At 64.0% G+C, this 13534-nt stretch overlaps 4 protein-coding genes across 4 annotated transcripts in view; 3 read left to right on the top strand and 1 right to left on the bottom strand.

Annotated features, from left to right (window-relative positions):
• Positions 1–231: 231 nt before the first annotated feature.
• CHLNCDRAFT_21192 (hypothetical protein) lies at positions 232–961 on the top strand (the record flags this gene model as incomplete). The annotated part of the gene is made up of 4 exons (XM_005849892.1): positions 232–391; positions 574–578; positions 610–686; positions 862–961. Coding segments are annotated over 4 exons (342 nt in total), but the record flags the coding sequence as incomplete, so codon positions are not given.
• A 4417-nt stretch (positions 962–5378) lies between these two features.
• On the top strand, positions 5379–7411 carry CHLNCDRAFT_143308 (hypothetical protein; the record flags this gene model as incomplete). The annotated part of the gene is made up of 8 exons (XM_005849891.1): positions 5379–5435; positions 5582–5743; positions 5838–5965; positions 6146–6247; positions 6353–6530; positions 6752–6833; positions 6989–7112; positions 7252–7411. The coding sequence occupies 8 exons, from the start codon at positions 5379–5381 to the stop codon at positions 7409–7411; spliced, it is 993 nt and encodes a 330-aa protein (XP_005849953.1).
• Positions 7412–7605: 194 nt separating this feature from the next.
• On the top strand, positions 7606–12928 carry CHLNCDRAFT_143307 (hypothetical protein; the record flags this gene model as incomplete). Its single annotated transcript, XM_005849890.1, has 19 exons — positions 7606–7828; positions 7935–8155; positions 8252–8350; positions 8479–8683; positions 8804–9112; positions 9300–9380; positions 9490–9671; positions 9789–9891; positions 10009–10540; positions 10670–10719; positions 10811–10925; positions 11009–11285; positions 11434–11508; positions 11595–11670; positions 11786–11873; positions 11979–12106; positions 12212–12264; positions 12543–12665; positions 12785–12928. 19 exons carry the CDS (start codon positions 7606–7608, stop codon positions 12926–12928), a joined length of 3084 nt encoding a protein of 1027 aa, XP_005849952.1.
• Positions 12929–13324: 396 nt separating this feature from the next.
• The window catches only part of CHLNCDRAFT_51171 (hypothetical protein), a gene marked incomplete at both ends in the record, with an annotated part of 11219 nt that continues 11009 nt past the window's right edge, over positions 13325–13534 (bottom strand). Inside the window, one exon of the mRNA XM_005849639.1 lies at positions 13325–13380. Coding sequence (XP_005849701.1) covers positions 13325–13380 — 56 coding nt within the window. The remainder of the gene's footprint in view (positions 13381–13534) is intronic.

The raw sequence follows: 13534 nt of genomic DNA, 5'->3' as shown, positions 1-13534 counted from the left end.
CTGCAGCGGGATTTGGAGGAGTGTGTGCTGTGCGATAGGGTCTACTCTCCCGCCTCTGGTGAGCAGCAAATTGAGTGGGGCATGCATGTGTATGCGCACGCCCTGCCTGATTTGGCCTGTGGCGCCTTTGCATCCTAGGCTGGCTGCCGTTACTGCTCTGGCGGGCCCAGCAGGAGGCGGCTGTCGCTGACCTCGCGGCCGCTGCGTGCGTGCTGCTGCGCCTGGCTGGTTTGCCACATTTGCACTGCAGATGCGATGCGGCACAGCGCGGGGCACGAGTGGGAGGAGCGGCTGAATGAGGAGCTGGCGGCGGCGGGGGTGGCCTTCTGGACTGAGAACCAGCTGCGGTCAAGAGGCTACCACAAGACGCCCGACGCGCGCCTGCAGGCATGTGCGCATGCATGTGCATGTGCTGGACCCTGGCAAGCAAATGCGCGCGTGCCAGGGGACCGCTCTAGGACGACAGATGCCAGCTTGACAGAAACAGCGTGTGGGCACCCACACATATGGGGACTCTCCGTGCGCTGGCGGCATCGGGCTGCGCCCGCCCATCTTCTTCCCTGCCTCACGCAGCATGTGTGTGTGTGCGGTCTGTCTGGCTGGCCGCAGGTGCCCATTGCGGTGCAGGGCCGCATCGTCAACTGGATAGACAGCAAGGCCACGTTTGGGGACGACAAGCTGCACAGGTGGGGCGGGCTGGCAGCTTGGGGCGCTGGGAGAAGACATCTCGGCTGAATGACACCCTAGGGCGCCAGTGGTGCCCTGTGCCCACCACCACCGACCACCACGGCCTCCCTTCTCGCACACGCACACACACGGCTTGCGCACACACACACACACACCTCCTCGCTTGCCCCGCAGGCAGCAGACGGTGGAGCAGTACGAGCGGTACGTCAATCGCTTCGGCCCTGGCCTGGTCATCTACTGGCACGGATACATCGCAGACCTGAACAAGGTGTAGGGGTGGGGCGGGGAGGCCACGTGGCCACATTCCTTGCCCCTGCATGGTTCCAGCCTCCAGCTGCATGAAGGTCGTCTGTGAAACTGGAGTTATGTGTAGACCGCTGAGCTGCGGGGCCCTGCATCCCTACGGGTTCATCGCAGGACGAGAATGTGCTGCTCATGGATCGGTTCCCAACCGCCGACGAGATCGTGCAGCTGCCCTGCCTGCCGCTCACCTTGGCGCTTCCCCCGCTGATGGTCGCGGGCCAGGCGGCGGCCGCGTCGGTTGCAGAAGCAGTGCCCGCGGCGGAAGCAGCTCACTTGCCTGCCATGCAGGAGCAGCAGCAGAAGTTGCAGCAGCCTATTCTTGCCGGCGGCACGCCTGTAAACAGCTGACGCAAGCCAGCGGGCGCGTATGGTGGATGGCCGGCAGGGGCGGTAGCCGCCCGGTCAGCGGACCATTAGCTAAACCCCTTACAAGGAATTCGAGTCTGCTCTCTGGTCTCCTTCCAGCTTCATTGGACCGCCTTCACAGGTCTCCCCTTGACCCTTGGACCTGCAGCAGCACCGACACCACCCCTCGCCAGCTTCTACCATGGCTGAGTCCCACCGCCAGAAGCAGGTGCAGGTGCACAAGTACAACCTTGAGGAGCCCTGGGAGGCGGTGCAGGTGGTGGAGGGGCCCGTGCCCGAGCCTGGCCAGGGCGAGGTGGTCGTGCGCCTGCAGCTCAGGCCGGTGGACCCTGCTGACTTGTTCAGTCTCCAAGGTGAGAAGGAACGCCTTTGAAGTTTGTGCTGCTCCAGCTGCCAGCAATGCTGGGCCGCGTCCCAGGCTCCTGCTTCTCGGGGCAAGCCACGCGCCCGAGCCCTTGGAGCCCAGTGGTGTCCCCTCGCCTCCCGCCCACGGCCGCCCGCAGGCGTCTATCCTGGCTTCACCCCCGAGGAGCTGCCCGCGGTGCCTGGGCTGGAGGGCATGGGTGTGGTGCACAAGTGCGGCCCGGGGGCTACCAAGTTCAAGGAGGGTGCGTGGGCGGTGGGGGTGCGCCCCTGGGCCGGCATCTGCACCTGTCGCTGCTTCATTCGATCCTAGCGTCTCATCAGCGGTTTGGCTGCCCAGCCACCCAAGGGCGTGTGCCTCGAGCACGCCTGCTATGCGACACCTTGCTGCGCAGGCCAGCGTGTCACCGCCGCCCCCTTCCCCGCCACGAGGGGCCAGGGCACCTGGCAGCAGTATGTGAGCGTGAGCGAGGAGCATGTGCTGGCGGTGCCTGACAACGTGTCAGATGAAGCGGCGGCACAGTTCCTGGTAGGTGCTTGGCGTATTGTGGGGGTGGCTCCAGCAGCTGTCACCTGCGAGCAGGGGCCATAGCAGGCCGGCCTGCAGAGCAGGTGCTGCCGCCTGCCAAGCAGGCTCTTCACTGGTTGGTGTGCAGGTGAACCCTGTGACGTGCTACGGCTTCTTCGACACGCTCAAGGTGTGGCTGCTTGTGCATGCCCTGCCTGCTCGGTGGCCTTCCCTTTTTCCTGCTTTGTTAAGCTGCCTGCCTGCCTGTGCTGCCTTGGCAGGTGCCCAAGGGCGAATACTTGATGAGCAATGCCGCGTCCTCGGTGCTTGGGCGCATGATCATCCAGCTGGCACAGCACTATGTGAGTGGGCACGCTCTGTGTGGCGCGCATGCTGGCATGCAAACGCCCGGCGCCTAGCGCTCCGCTGCTGCTGCTGCCGCCGCCTTGCCCACCGCCCCTCCTGGCTGTGCAGGGCGTGAAAACCATCAACCTTGTCAGGAGCGCACGCCATGTGGATGACCTGAAGGAGCTGGGGGCGGGTGCGCAAGCCCATGCCTTGCCTGCCCGGAGCCGCCGAGGCCGCAGTACGGTGGACGGAGGTCCACTTCTGCCCTGCGCTGTCATGCATGGCCTGCAGATGAGGTGATTGTGACCGCTGAGGAGGATGTGGTGGCTCGCGTGAAGGAGATCACGGGTGGGCGTGCGCCGCTCAAGGCTGCTGTAGTGGCAGGCCCATTCAGCCTTGGGGTGCATGGACACCACCCGTCCAGTATGCGTCGCAGGTCCACGCACTGTCTGTTGCGCATCTGTGTGATCCACATGTGCAGGCGGCAAGGGCGCATATGCCACGCTGGAGTGCGTGGGAGGCGAGATCACCCAGAAGCTCGCCCAGGTGGGGTCTTTTGGGCGCCTGCCGTAGCAGACGATTCCGGTTTTCTGTGGTTGGTGCCAACAGCACAGCATGACACAGCGAGTCGCGGGGCAGCATAGCTCCAGCATCCAGCGGCCGCCCATTGCGCGCAGGCCACGCGCGACGGCGGGGAGGTGGTGGTTTACGGCGCCATGGCTTGCTTCTCCTTCACGGTTGGCATCCCGGATGTAACTTTCAGGCAAGCAGTGCGATGGAGTGCGTTCGTTGTTTGGATGCCCTCTTCTATTTCCTGGAGGTTCATTCTGCGTACCTGCTCACCTCCCTGCTCTGCCTGCGCACAGAGGCGTCAAGATCCACGGCTTCTGGCTGAACCCCTACCTCATGTCCCAGCCCGTTGAGAAGCGCCAGGAGACCCTGCGCGAAGTGATGCGCCTGCTGGAGGAGGGAGTGATCAAGCCCTACAGCGGTGCGCTGAGCTGCAGCTGTGCCGATGCATCTGCGGCTCACCTGTGGGCGGGCACTGCTGCCTCGAGAGCACTGGCGGGTGCTGCTGCTACGGAGCCTGCTGCTGAGCAGAGTGTCTCTTGCCCAACAGGCAACCGCTACCCTCTGGAGGAGGTGAGGGAGGCGATCCGCGAGACGAACTTGCCGAAGCGTGGCGGCAAGTGCTTCCTGGAGGGCTGAGCTGCTGCCAGGTCACGCGTGGCGGCAGGGCGCAGGCACGGTGGCCCATGGAATCGGCTGGCGACCTTTCCTGTTGAGCATTAGCAACTAGCAAGTACGGCAACCAGCAGTGTACAGTCGACTGAATCCTGCTGTGGTTGCTCCCGCACAGTCCTGACTAGTTGGGACTCTCATGCAACCACGATCACCATGCCTGCCAGCTGCCGACCTGGTTTGCATCAGCAAGCACATTACATGCAAATAAATAACGGAAGGCAGGCCAGGTGGCATTGCATTTGATTATATGTATAGAACAAGGCTGCGGCATCATGCCACAATCATGAGAGCGGCAGCAGGAAATGGAACATCAATACTTGAAAGGGGCAGCGTTGGGCAAGTGCTAGGAAGGAAGGCGAGGGGTGAGCAGCAGCAAAATCCAGGAATTGAGAGGCAATCAAGGGAGGGGATCACGTCTGCAGCAGAGAGTTGCGCTCACATGACGGCAGAAACAAAGAGGCAAAGGCCCAGGGAGCAGCCGACAAGCCACATCGCGCAAAGGAGCTGCAACACGAGGAGAGGCGACACTGGGATGTGGGTCGGGCCCAGCCCCGCAGCACGGCAGATGACCCGCGGTTCTGCCTGCCGCCAGCCAGCCGCAACTGCTGGTGGTGGGGACGCAGGTGCCGCCTCTCCCAAATCAGCGGCCTTAGGCTGCGCAGATGGTGGGTGGGGCATGGGGGCAGCATCCTGCTGCATGACGCCGCTGCTGCTACGGCTGCTCTCTGGGCTCCACCGCGGGTCCGGAAGTGCTGCTGCAAGGTCCAGGCTAGAGCCTTGCCGCGGGGTCTGGGGCGCGCGGCTGTGGGCGGCGCGTGGCGTCGGCGGCGGCGTCAGCGTGCGGGGCGGCGACAGGCAGTCTACATACCGGCGCTGCCTCCTGGGCGACGCATGCGCCTCTTCCTTGCGGTCTTGTGGAGTTTGAGGCAGCAGAGTGGAGCATCGGCGCCGCTGGTGCAGGAAGCACTGGGGGTGCAGCTCTGACTCGCTGGTGCAGATGACTACGGTGTCTGCCTCCATGACGGCGCAGCTGCACTTCGGCAAAGGGCCCGCTGACCCTCGTGAGTGCGACAAGGATGGCGTTGGGTGCTGCATGTTTACTGGCGAGGCTACGTCATCGGCGGGGCTGACGTGGCCCTTCCCTGCGCTTGCAATCCAACGCATCAGCAGTCGTGACTATCGACCAGACCTGGATCTCAATTGACAGGCAGGCCAAGGCGGGAACCGCTCTGCACAAACCTGGCGGACGTGGTAGTGCCGTCTTCACGCGCCGGAAGCCTTGCAAGCATCGTGATTGATCGCGGACATCGTGGAGAGCAATCACAAGCACCTGGCTGCCAACATGCCGATGCCACATCTCGGGCAGCCTGAAGGCGAGCCGGGGCCTTTCAAGGCGAGCACGCAGCTGGTGGAAGGCCCACAGATGCATGCATGCAGTGCGCGGGCCTGCCAGCGCGCATGCCGCCGCCGCCGCCTGCCGCCACTGCCGCTGCCTGCATGATTGCCGCCGCCACGCAATGTTCTGGTGTATGTTCAGGTGCTGTTCTGCGGGCGGGACATGCACTTTGGCTTTCAGTTCACCAAGGAGGCGTTGCAGCATGAGCCGGGGGTAGAGGTGCGATGCCTGCCGTGGCACGTGCCTGTTTGCAATGCTTAAAGGTTGCCAGAGCTCAAGTCAGGCTCAAGAGCCTCCCTGGCCGTCACTTGTGACCTGCAATGCTCAAGTCAGGAGGCTCCCTGGCCGTCACTTGCGACCTGCAGGTGGTGCAGTGCGACCGTTCGCAGCTGGCGCACGAGCTGATGGGCGCTGACGTGGCGGTGCCGCTCATGGCCCGCCTGGACGCCCAGCTGCTGCGGTCTGCGCGCCGCCTGAAGCTCATCATCCAGTATGGCGTGGGCGTGGAGGGCATCGACATGCCCTCGGTGCGACCAGAACAGCGAGCACAGAAGGCTGGCAAAGAAAGGAGGGGCAGCGGCAGTGCATGCGACATCCCATTCTCTCCCTGCTGATGCGCAGGCGACCGAGCTCGGCATCTGGGTCAGCAACATCCCGTCTGCCGGCACCGGCAACGCCGCCAGCTGCGCGGAGCATGCCATCTACCTCATGCTGGCCACGCTGCGCTACCACAATGCCATGGCAGACAGGTGCGGCGGCAGCAGCCACTCCTGGGATGCTGCACCTCAAGACCAAGTGCTGGCTGCTGCCGCGGGCTTTGAAGGGTGGAGAGCATTTCGTTGTAACCGCCTCTGCGGTTTCTGCTACCAGATACCCTGGCATCACCCTCATGCCGTGCCCGCCTTGCCCGCCCCCCTGCCTGCCCGCAGCATCCGCGAACGCCGATTGGGTGTGCCGCTGGGGCAGACGCTGCTGGGGAAGACCGTGCTGCTTGTGGGGTTTGGGAACATAGCAAAGGAGCTGGCGGTCAGGTGGGGCAGCGAAACGTGTCTGGTTTTGTGTTCGGCATTAATGCAATGGGCTGTCATGCCGCATCCTTCTCCTGTGGCTGAGCTGGCACATGTCTGCTGCCGCAGGTTGAAGCCCTTTGGAGTGCGAGCGACTGCGCTGCGGCGCAGGCCTTGGGGCAGCAGCAAGCCCGCGGCCCCGCTGCCGCAGCAGGATGGGGAAGGGGCGCCATGGGCGGCTGATGGCAGCCAGCAGCAGCCTGCGCAGCAGCAGCAAGGCTCGGAGCTGGAGGCGGCGGCGGAGGCGGTACTGGCTGACCGGGGCTGCTGGCCACAGGACGTTGCCCGCCTGGCGGCAGAGGCAGACATCATAGCAGGCACGCCGTGGTCGCTGGCCTGCTGGTGAAGCATGCGTGTGTTGGCCGCAGCCAGGCTGTGACCTGTGCCTTGCACCTCCACCTCCAGTGCCAAGTCCCGAGTGCATGAGGCCATCCCTGCCTGGCCCCTCCTGCAGTGACATGCCACCAGGATGAGCACAACCGGGGCATGATTGGAGCAGAGTTCCTCAGCCACTGCAAGCCTGGAGTGCGGATCGTGAATGTGGCGCGAGGTGTGCTTAGCTGCGTTTATTGTTTTGCAGCGGCAGTGTGTGAAGGCTGCGACGCTGCCTGCCCGGGCTGCGCAATCACCCCATCACCGAGCCACCGCGTCCCAACGTGTGCTGCCCCGGTGATGAGCTCCTCCCTTCTGTGTTTTCTACCGCAGGCGGGCTGCTGGATTATGAGGCGGTGCGGCAGGGGCTGTCCAGCGGGCGCATCACGGGGCTGGGGCTGGATGTGCAGGAGCAGGAGCCTGTGGACCCACAGCACTGGCTGGCGCAGCACCCCAGGTGGGCAGGGGGCGGCGAGGCGGCCACAGCAGGAGTGGTGGCGGCCGCCTGGGGACTGGCGGGCCGAGCAGCGGTGTGCTGCTGAGGGGTGTGCTGTGGCGGGAGGGCTGAGTTGTCGCGGATGGCTCCCTGCTTGCAGCGTGATCCTCACGCCTCACATCGCCGGCGTCACGGAGATGAGCTACCGCAGCATGGCAGAGGTGGTGGCGGCGGCGGTGCTGCGGCTGCGGCATGGCCAGGCGCCTCGCAGGCGGCTCAACGACCCCGCGCACCCCCGGGCTCTCGACTGGCTCACATGACGTTTGGGAGGTTGAGCGGCTCTCTTGTAATCGATCCTTGACAGTGGCGGCCCTGTGGAAAGAAGGGATGCTTTCATTCCAGCGCCCAAGGTTACCTTTACTGGCCTGTTTCCCTCCTCACTCACTGCCCTGACCACCTTGTCTCCCTCAGCCCAGCTCTGAACGCCACCTCTGGCCGGCTGGACCCCAGGTCGATGGCCAGGGGCCAGGCCTGCCTGTCAGGAGCTCTGGCGTGCATACTGCTGGCCTGTGCAGCCTCTCCAGCAGCAGCCCAGCCGCAGCAGACGGGGCTAGACCCTCTAGAAGCTCTGCTGCCGGAGCTTCGCACGGCCACAGACGTGTGGAGTGCTGCTGAGCTGCTGGCAGCCCTGAACGAGACGTCAGGATCCACGCAGGGGCAGCTGATCACCCTCCAGGGTGAGTTGGGCGTTGGGGGGCCGCCTGCCCTCGGTCCACGCCGCCACCTTGCAGCGGGTCTGCCTGCCAACATCACCCCACCTCCTACACTGTGCACTTGCTGCAGACGACATCTACATCCGCCCCGACGATCTGCTGGCCTTCCAGGGCAGCCTGCCCATCAACGGCGGCAACCGCACCGTGGTGCTGCGCGGTGGCAAGGCGGGCGCCAGCCGCGAGGGCGCCAGCGCCTGCACCCTGGACTGGGGCGAGGTCGTCGACCTCCTCTTCCATCCCGCGGGCCACTCCTTTTATGCATACAACCTCATCCTGCAGGCACGCACTGCTGTGCAGCTTCCTCCCAGCTGCCGCCAGCCGCCGCTGGTCGCCTTCCGACTGGCTTCCTTCCTCGACCCTGCCTTGCGCCGCCCTCGCCGCTTGCAGGGCATGGCCCCCTCCGCTGCCGGCTACGCCGCCGGGCTGGGCACGCAGATGGTGGCCGGCGTGTTTTGGCCAACGACCACCGGCGAGCCCGGGCACTTGGTGCGCTCAAGGCCAAAACGGTTGAGCGCTTGCCTCCATTGCTGTGCTTTGCCTTAGGTGCTACAGGCTTCCACTCGTTACGTGCGTCCATCCACGCCAGCGCATCCCTGCCCCTGCGCTGCCTGCAGATGGGCTTCTGGAGCAGCGTCATCCGGGTGGTCAGCCCCAGCTGCGGCCAGAACAGCACCAGCTTCGCCGTGCGCGCGCTGCAGCAGCTGCTGCGCCGCAACGACACGGTGCGCCAGCTGGACGCTCAGTCGTACTACGTGGGGCAGCAGCTCAACGGCAGCTACGCCGTGCGCGTGCTGCCTACTGGAGACACAGGCACGTACTGTTTGACTCCGCCATCTCCCCCGGCGTGCTTGCTGGCCTCCCTGATACAAATGTTGCCAGGACTGCCGGTTGGCTGCATGGCCGTCCCGCTGATTCTCCCCTGAGTCCGTGCCTGTGCAGCCGGCAACATTCGCTGGTCCTGGGACAACACCGTCGTCACCTGCACCCGGCCGCGCCCCGTCACCACCTCGCCGCCAGCCCCCAGCACCTCCGCCGAGGCCGCCCTGCTGGCCTCCCGCCACAACGCCACCGCCGGCATCGCTGCCACTGCCGACGAGCTGCTGGCCCTGCTGGCCACCCCCGACATCTCCCGCATCATCCTGGGAGCCCATATCTCCCTTGGTGCGGCACACGGGCAGGGCACCTTCCTGCCCATCGTGCTGCAAGGCCGCCACCTGATCGTGGAGTCGAACGATGAGGCGCCCAAAGGTGGGCAGGGGGCGAGAAGATGAGCAGGCACAGACACTGGCGCTGGCAGCGGCACTGGCACTGGCACCGCATGTCAACATTCAAGCACCTCCTGCACTCCTCAACCTGTGGGCACGTGCTTTGGTGTTGCAAGGCCTAGAGTGTGCACATGCTTCAGGGTCCCTCTACCCGCGTTGCCTGCCTGCAGTGTTGGATCTTGGCGCCTGCCCGTCGCTGCTGTACCTTTCCGCCGACAGCACGCTGACCTTCAGCAGGGTCATCCTGCAGGGTGAGTGACCTAGGAACACCAGGCTGCTGCACAACAAGATTGATCTAGATCTGAGATGGGACTTGCTATCTAGCTGCTGCACACACACTTTTTGCCCTGGCCCACGCAGGTGCTGCGCCTCCCTCCAGCGTCATTGCCAACCGCTCCTCTGTCATCGTGGGCTCGCCCCTGTGGCCAACCGTGGACGGCGCCGAGGGCCACCAGCTGCTCATGCTCAACTGCACCATCACCAGCTACGTGACCCCGTGCAGCCGCAACTCGACACAGCTAACAGTGGAGCTGCTGCGCAAGGTGGGGCGCTGTGCTGAGGGGATCAGCGAAAACAAGCAGTATACCAATGTGGATGTGGCGCGGCTGTTTTGCTTGCTCCTGATCACTGCTGGCTCCTCCTGTGGTGGGATGCTGCAGGTGTTGGGCCAGGACGGGGTGCAGAGCATGGGCGACACCAGCTACTCCATCCTGCCACGCTTCCGCCAGGCCGCGCCCATCCGAAGCATGCTGGGGGAGCAAGGTGGGCCCGAGGCTGCTGTCCCACCATGCGTGGTGCCTTGCTGAGCTGCTCTTCCCTCACTCGGTCAAGCAACAATTGTTTGACAGGTTGGGCTGCTGGTGTCCCTGCTGTCTGCAGTGGGCAGCACCCCATACACATATGAGTCGGTAGTGATCCAGTGTGTGGAGGATCCTGGGCTGGGGCTGGCTGCTGAGCTGCTGCAACGTCAAGCGCTCACCAACACCAGTGCCCCGGCAGCCGTCAGCAGCGATAACGGCAGCAGCAGCAGCAGCGGCGGCGGCGGCGGCACAGCGTGGGTTCCCATCGTGATTGCAGTTACGGCAGCCGTCGCCTTGGCAGCAGCTGCCGCTGGCGCGGTGCTGGTGTGGCGCCGCGGCCGCCGCAGGAAGCAGCGGATCGAAGCTGTCAGGCTGGCGCCTGCCGTTCCCCTGACGTCACGTGGCGCCAAGATGGATCGGATGGAGTCTGGGGACTTGGATGATGCCTGCAACAAGCTCGGCACGGATGCCTCAGCCTGCCCCACTCCCTCGCCCCCACGCACCAGCGATGAGCGGCCATCTGCAGACGACGGCAAGCCAGCCGGCGCCTCCGCCCCGCTCACACCAGAGCGAGGTCTGAGGCTGGCAGGTCCCTGCCCGCAGCACACCCTGTGGCGCTCCAGGCAAGCTGCTGGCAGGCACTGACAGGGCGTCCTTCCCCAGCCGCTTCACTCTGGCTGCACTTCCGTAACCATGCAACCCTCGCTGAACAGACACCCCTGCCTCTTGCCCTGCCGCAGGTTTGGCGTGGTGGAGGGCCTGGAGATTGCAGAGCTGCTGGGCAGGGGAGGTAGGCACCTGCTGCAGGATGCTGGTATGTAAGCCCGGATCCCAGCTTCGTGTCGCTTCAGGCCTCCTGCTGATGTTTATGCCGCCTGCAGGCTACGGCAAGGTGTACAAGGGGCGCTGGAACGGCGCCATCGTGGCGGTGAAGGTGGTGGAGCACCGTGTTGCGGCGGGGACTGATGGCAGCCTGTCTCGCGAGCCGCTGCTGTGGTGAGTAGCAAGGCGATGGTGTTTTTTTTCATTCTCATAAAAAGAGCATTTCAATCTTATCTGGCTGTCTTCGCCGCCTGCAGCATGAGTGTGTCCCACCCCAACTGCATCACCACCTACAAGCTCTCGGTCATCCGCCTGCTGCGGGGGGAGGATCTGCTGGAGGAGCAATCGTCTTCAGAATCACTGCCACCAACCGGCTGCCTTTCCAACAACAGCGGCCGCACTGACGACAGCGCAATGGCCAGCGGTGCCAACAAGGGCGGCCGCCGCGTGCGCTCGCTGCTGTCTGGCGCGGAGGCTGTGGAGGTGGAGGATCCCTATGGCCAGCTGCAGCCGGGGCTGTACGAGACATGGATCGTCTCAGAGGCAAGTCGGGAGCTGTGCTGCATGGGTGGTGCAATGTGAGGGTTTGCCCTGTCGGTCTTGGCCAGCTGGTGCAGGCTGCCGCTGGGCCTCGCTCACACATGCTTCTACTGCCATTCTCTGTCCACTTGCTCTACTGCAGTATTGCGACCGCGGCACTCTGGTGGAGGCCCTGGATGAGAAGAAGCTGCGCCTGCCAGACGGCAGCCCCAACATGGTGTGCTGCCAGGGGGGTGCCCGGTCAACTTCCAAAGCCATGAGCTACCAGCATCATCGAATATCCACCGCCGCCTGTCCCTGCAGGTGCCTGTCTACCTGTGCCTGCTGGACATCGCCAGCGGCATGCAATATCTGCACTCGCTGGGCATCATGCACAGCGGTGGGGTAGGCAGCAAGATGGGAGGTTTGCGCATCAAGGTGGTGACTCACAAGGCTCGGAGCCATCAGTGTCTTCAATGCCGCTTCCTCCTGCCCGCCTGCTCGCACACCTGCAGACCTCAAGCCCGCCAACGTGCTGCTGAAGGGCGCCCGCAACAGCAAGCGCGGCTTCATTTGCAAGCTGGCCGACTTTGGGCTGAGCAGGTGGGTGGGTGTTGGCTGGCTGTTGTTGGCTGCTGCTGGCACGAAGCCGCCGCTGCTGAGGTTCAGGGGCTCATTGTTCTGCGAGCCTTCCTTTTCCGGCTGCAGGATGCTGGACGGCTGCGCCACGCATGTGGAGACGGGCAGCCTGGGCACGCCCACCCACGCTGCCCCCGAGCTGCTCAGGGAGGGGCACCTGTCCCCTGCGGCAGATGTGTTTGCTTTTGGCGTGCTGGGTGAGCAGCAGCGCCTGCGCCGTCGTCTTTGCTGCTGAGCTGTGCCAGCCTCTCTGCAAATTTGAGCACCTGCCACTGCCTTGTCTCCTCTGTCCACCACTGCAGCCTGGGAGCTGGCGGCCGGGGAGGAGGCGTATCGCGGCATGCACCCCATTTGGGTGCACCCGAACCCCATTTGTGAGGACAAACGCGGCATAGCTGACCGGCTCAGCGCCAATCCAAGCCAATTCCTTCGGGAACGCCTAATAGAATCGCCAAGGCTTCGGCACAGGCCTCCCCGGGACCCATTCACTACTAGTGGGGGGTACTGCACTTGGCGCGTCGGGCAGATCAAATAATGGTCTAAAGCTAGACGTTAAAACCGGGAAGTGAAGCTTGTGGAGGCTCTTCCCCACCTTTACCTTTACCTTTTTACCCCATGCACATCATCCTGCAGGTCACGCAGCAGGGCACTCGCCCGCCGCCGCTGCCCGACTGCCCGCCGCCGCTGGCGCAGCTGATGCAGCGCTGCTGGGAGGAGGAGCCGGCGGACAGGCAAGTGGGATCCGCGGGACCCAAGGTCAGCATCTTGCTGCAACATCAGGTCCGCGAGTTTTATCCCTGTGTTGATTCCGATTCAAACCCCCCTTGTGTGCCCGCCCCGCCTGCAGGCCGGCCTTTGTCAGCATTTTATCGCAGCTTCAGGAGCAGCTGGCGGCCGAGCGCCAGGCACGCCAGCTGCAGCAGCAGCCGGGCCTCAGCTCCACTACTACCAGCGACCTCGAGGGGGTGAGCAGCAGCACCCTGCCCACAATCGAGGAGATCACCAGCCAGGATTCGTGACTCTACCTTGCCTCATAGCAACGGCGCCTGCAGTGTAGCCTAAGCAGCTAGCCATCACGCTCACAGATTGCCATCTGAAAGTTCTTTTCAGTTTTCTTTTTGAAACTTTTCTTTGCCATTGAAAACCCAATTTGAGTTGAGTGGGAATTTCAGTGCCCACATCGCAATAATAACACTTCCTGCACTCCACCCAGGTAGGCCTCCCGGTAAGGATGTGCCCCATGATGGGCATGATGGCCCCCCACCTGGAGGGTCATTGGGGACATCATCCTCAATCATGCATCATTCTCCCTCCCGTTTGTTCTGTTGGCATCCCAGCAACCGTAATATGCTTTCTAGGACATGAGCCACCACTTTAGGGTGAAGGTGGTTAGCAAGACCACGGCCCCCAGGCCTCTAGACGGGCCACAGCCAAAAAGATCCCGTGCAAGTAGACCAGGACAACAAGCTCCCTTCAATGTGCCAGGGCAGGCCAGGCGGCGGGGTGAGAGGGATGACAACGAGGATGAGCGAGCACCCAGCGGCTTCTTAGGCTGGGGCGACCGGCAAGGACGCAAACGTGATCACTGGGAGGCTCGGCTCGGAGCGGACGTGGATGCCTTCTTG

The sequence above is a fragment of the Chlorella variabilis genome (assembly GCF_000147415.1).
Source record: "Chlorella variabilis unplaced genomic scaffold CHLNCscaffold_5, whole genome shotgun sequence".
Classification (NCBI taxonomy): domain Eukaryota; kingdom Viridiplantae; phylum Chlorophyta; class Trebouxiophyceae; order Chlorellales; family Chlorellaceae; genus Chlorella; species Chlorella variabilis.
This window is presented reverse-complemented; position numbering and strand designations above follow the sequence as displayed.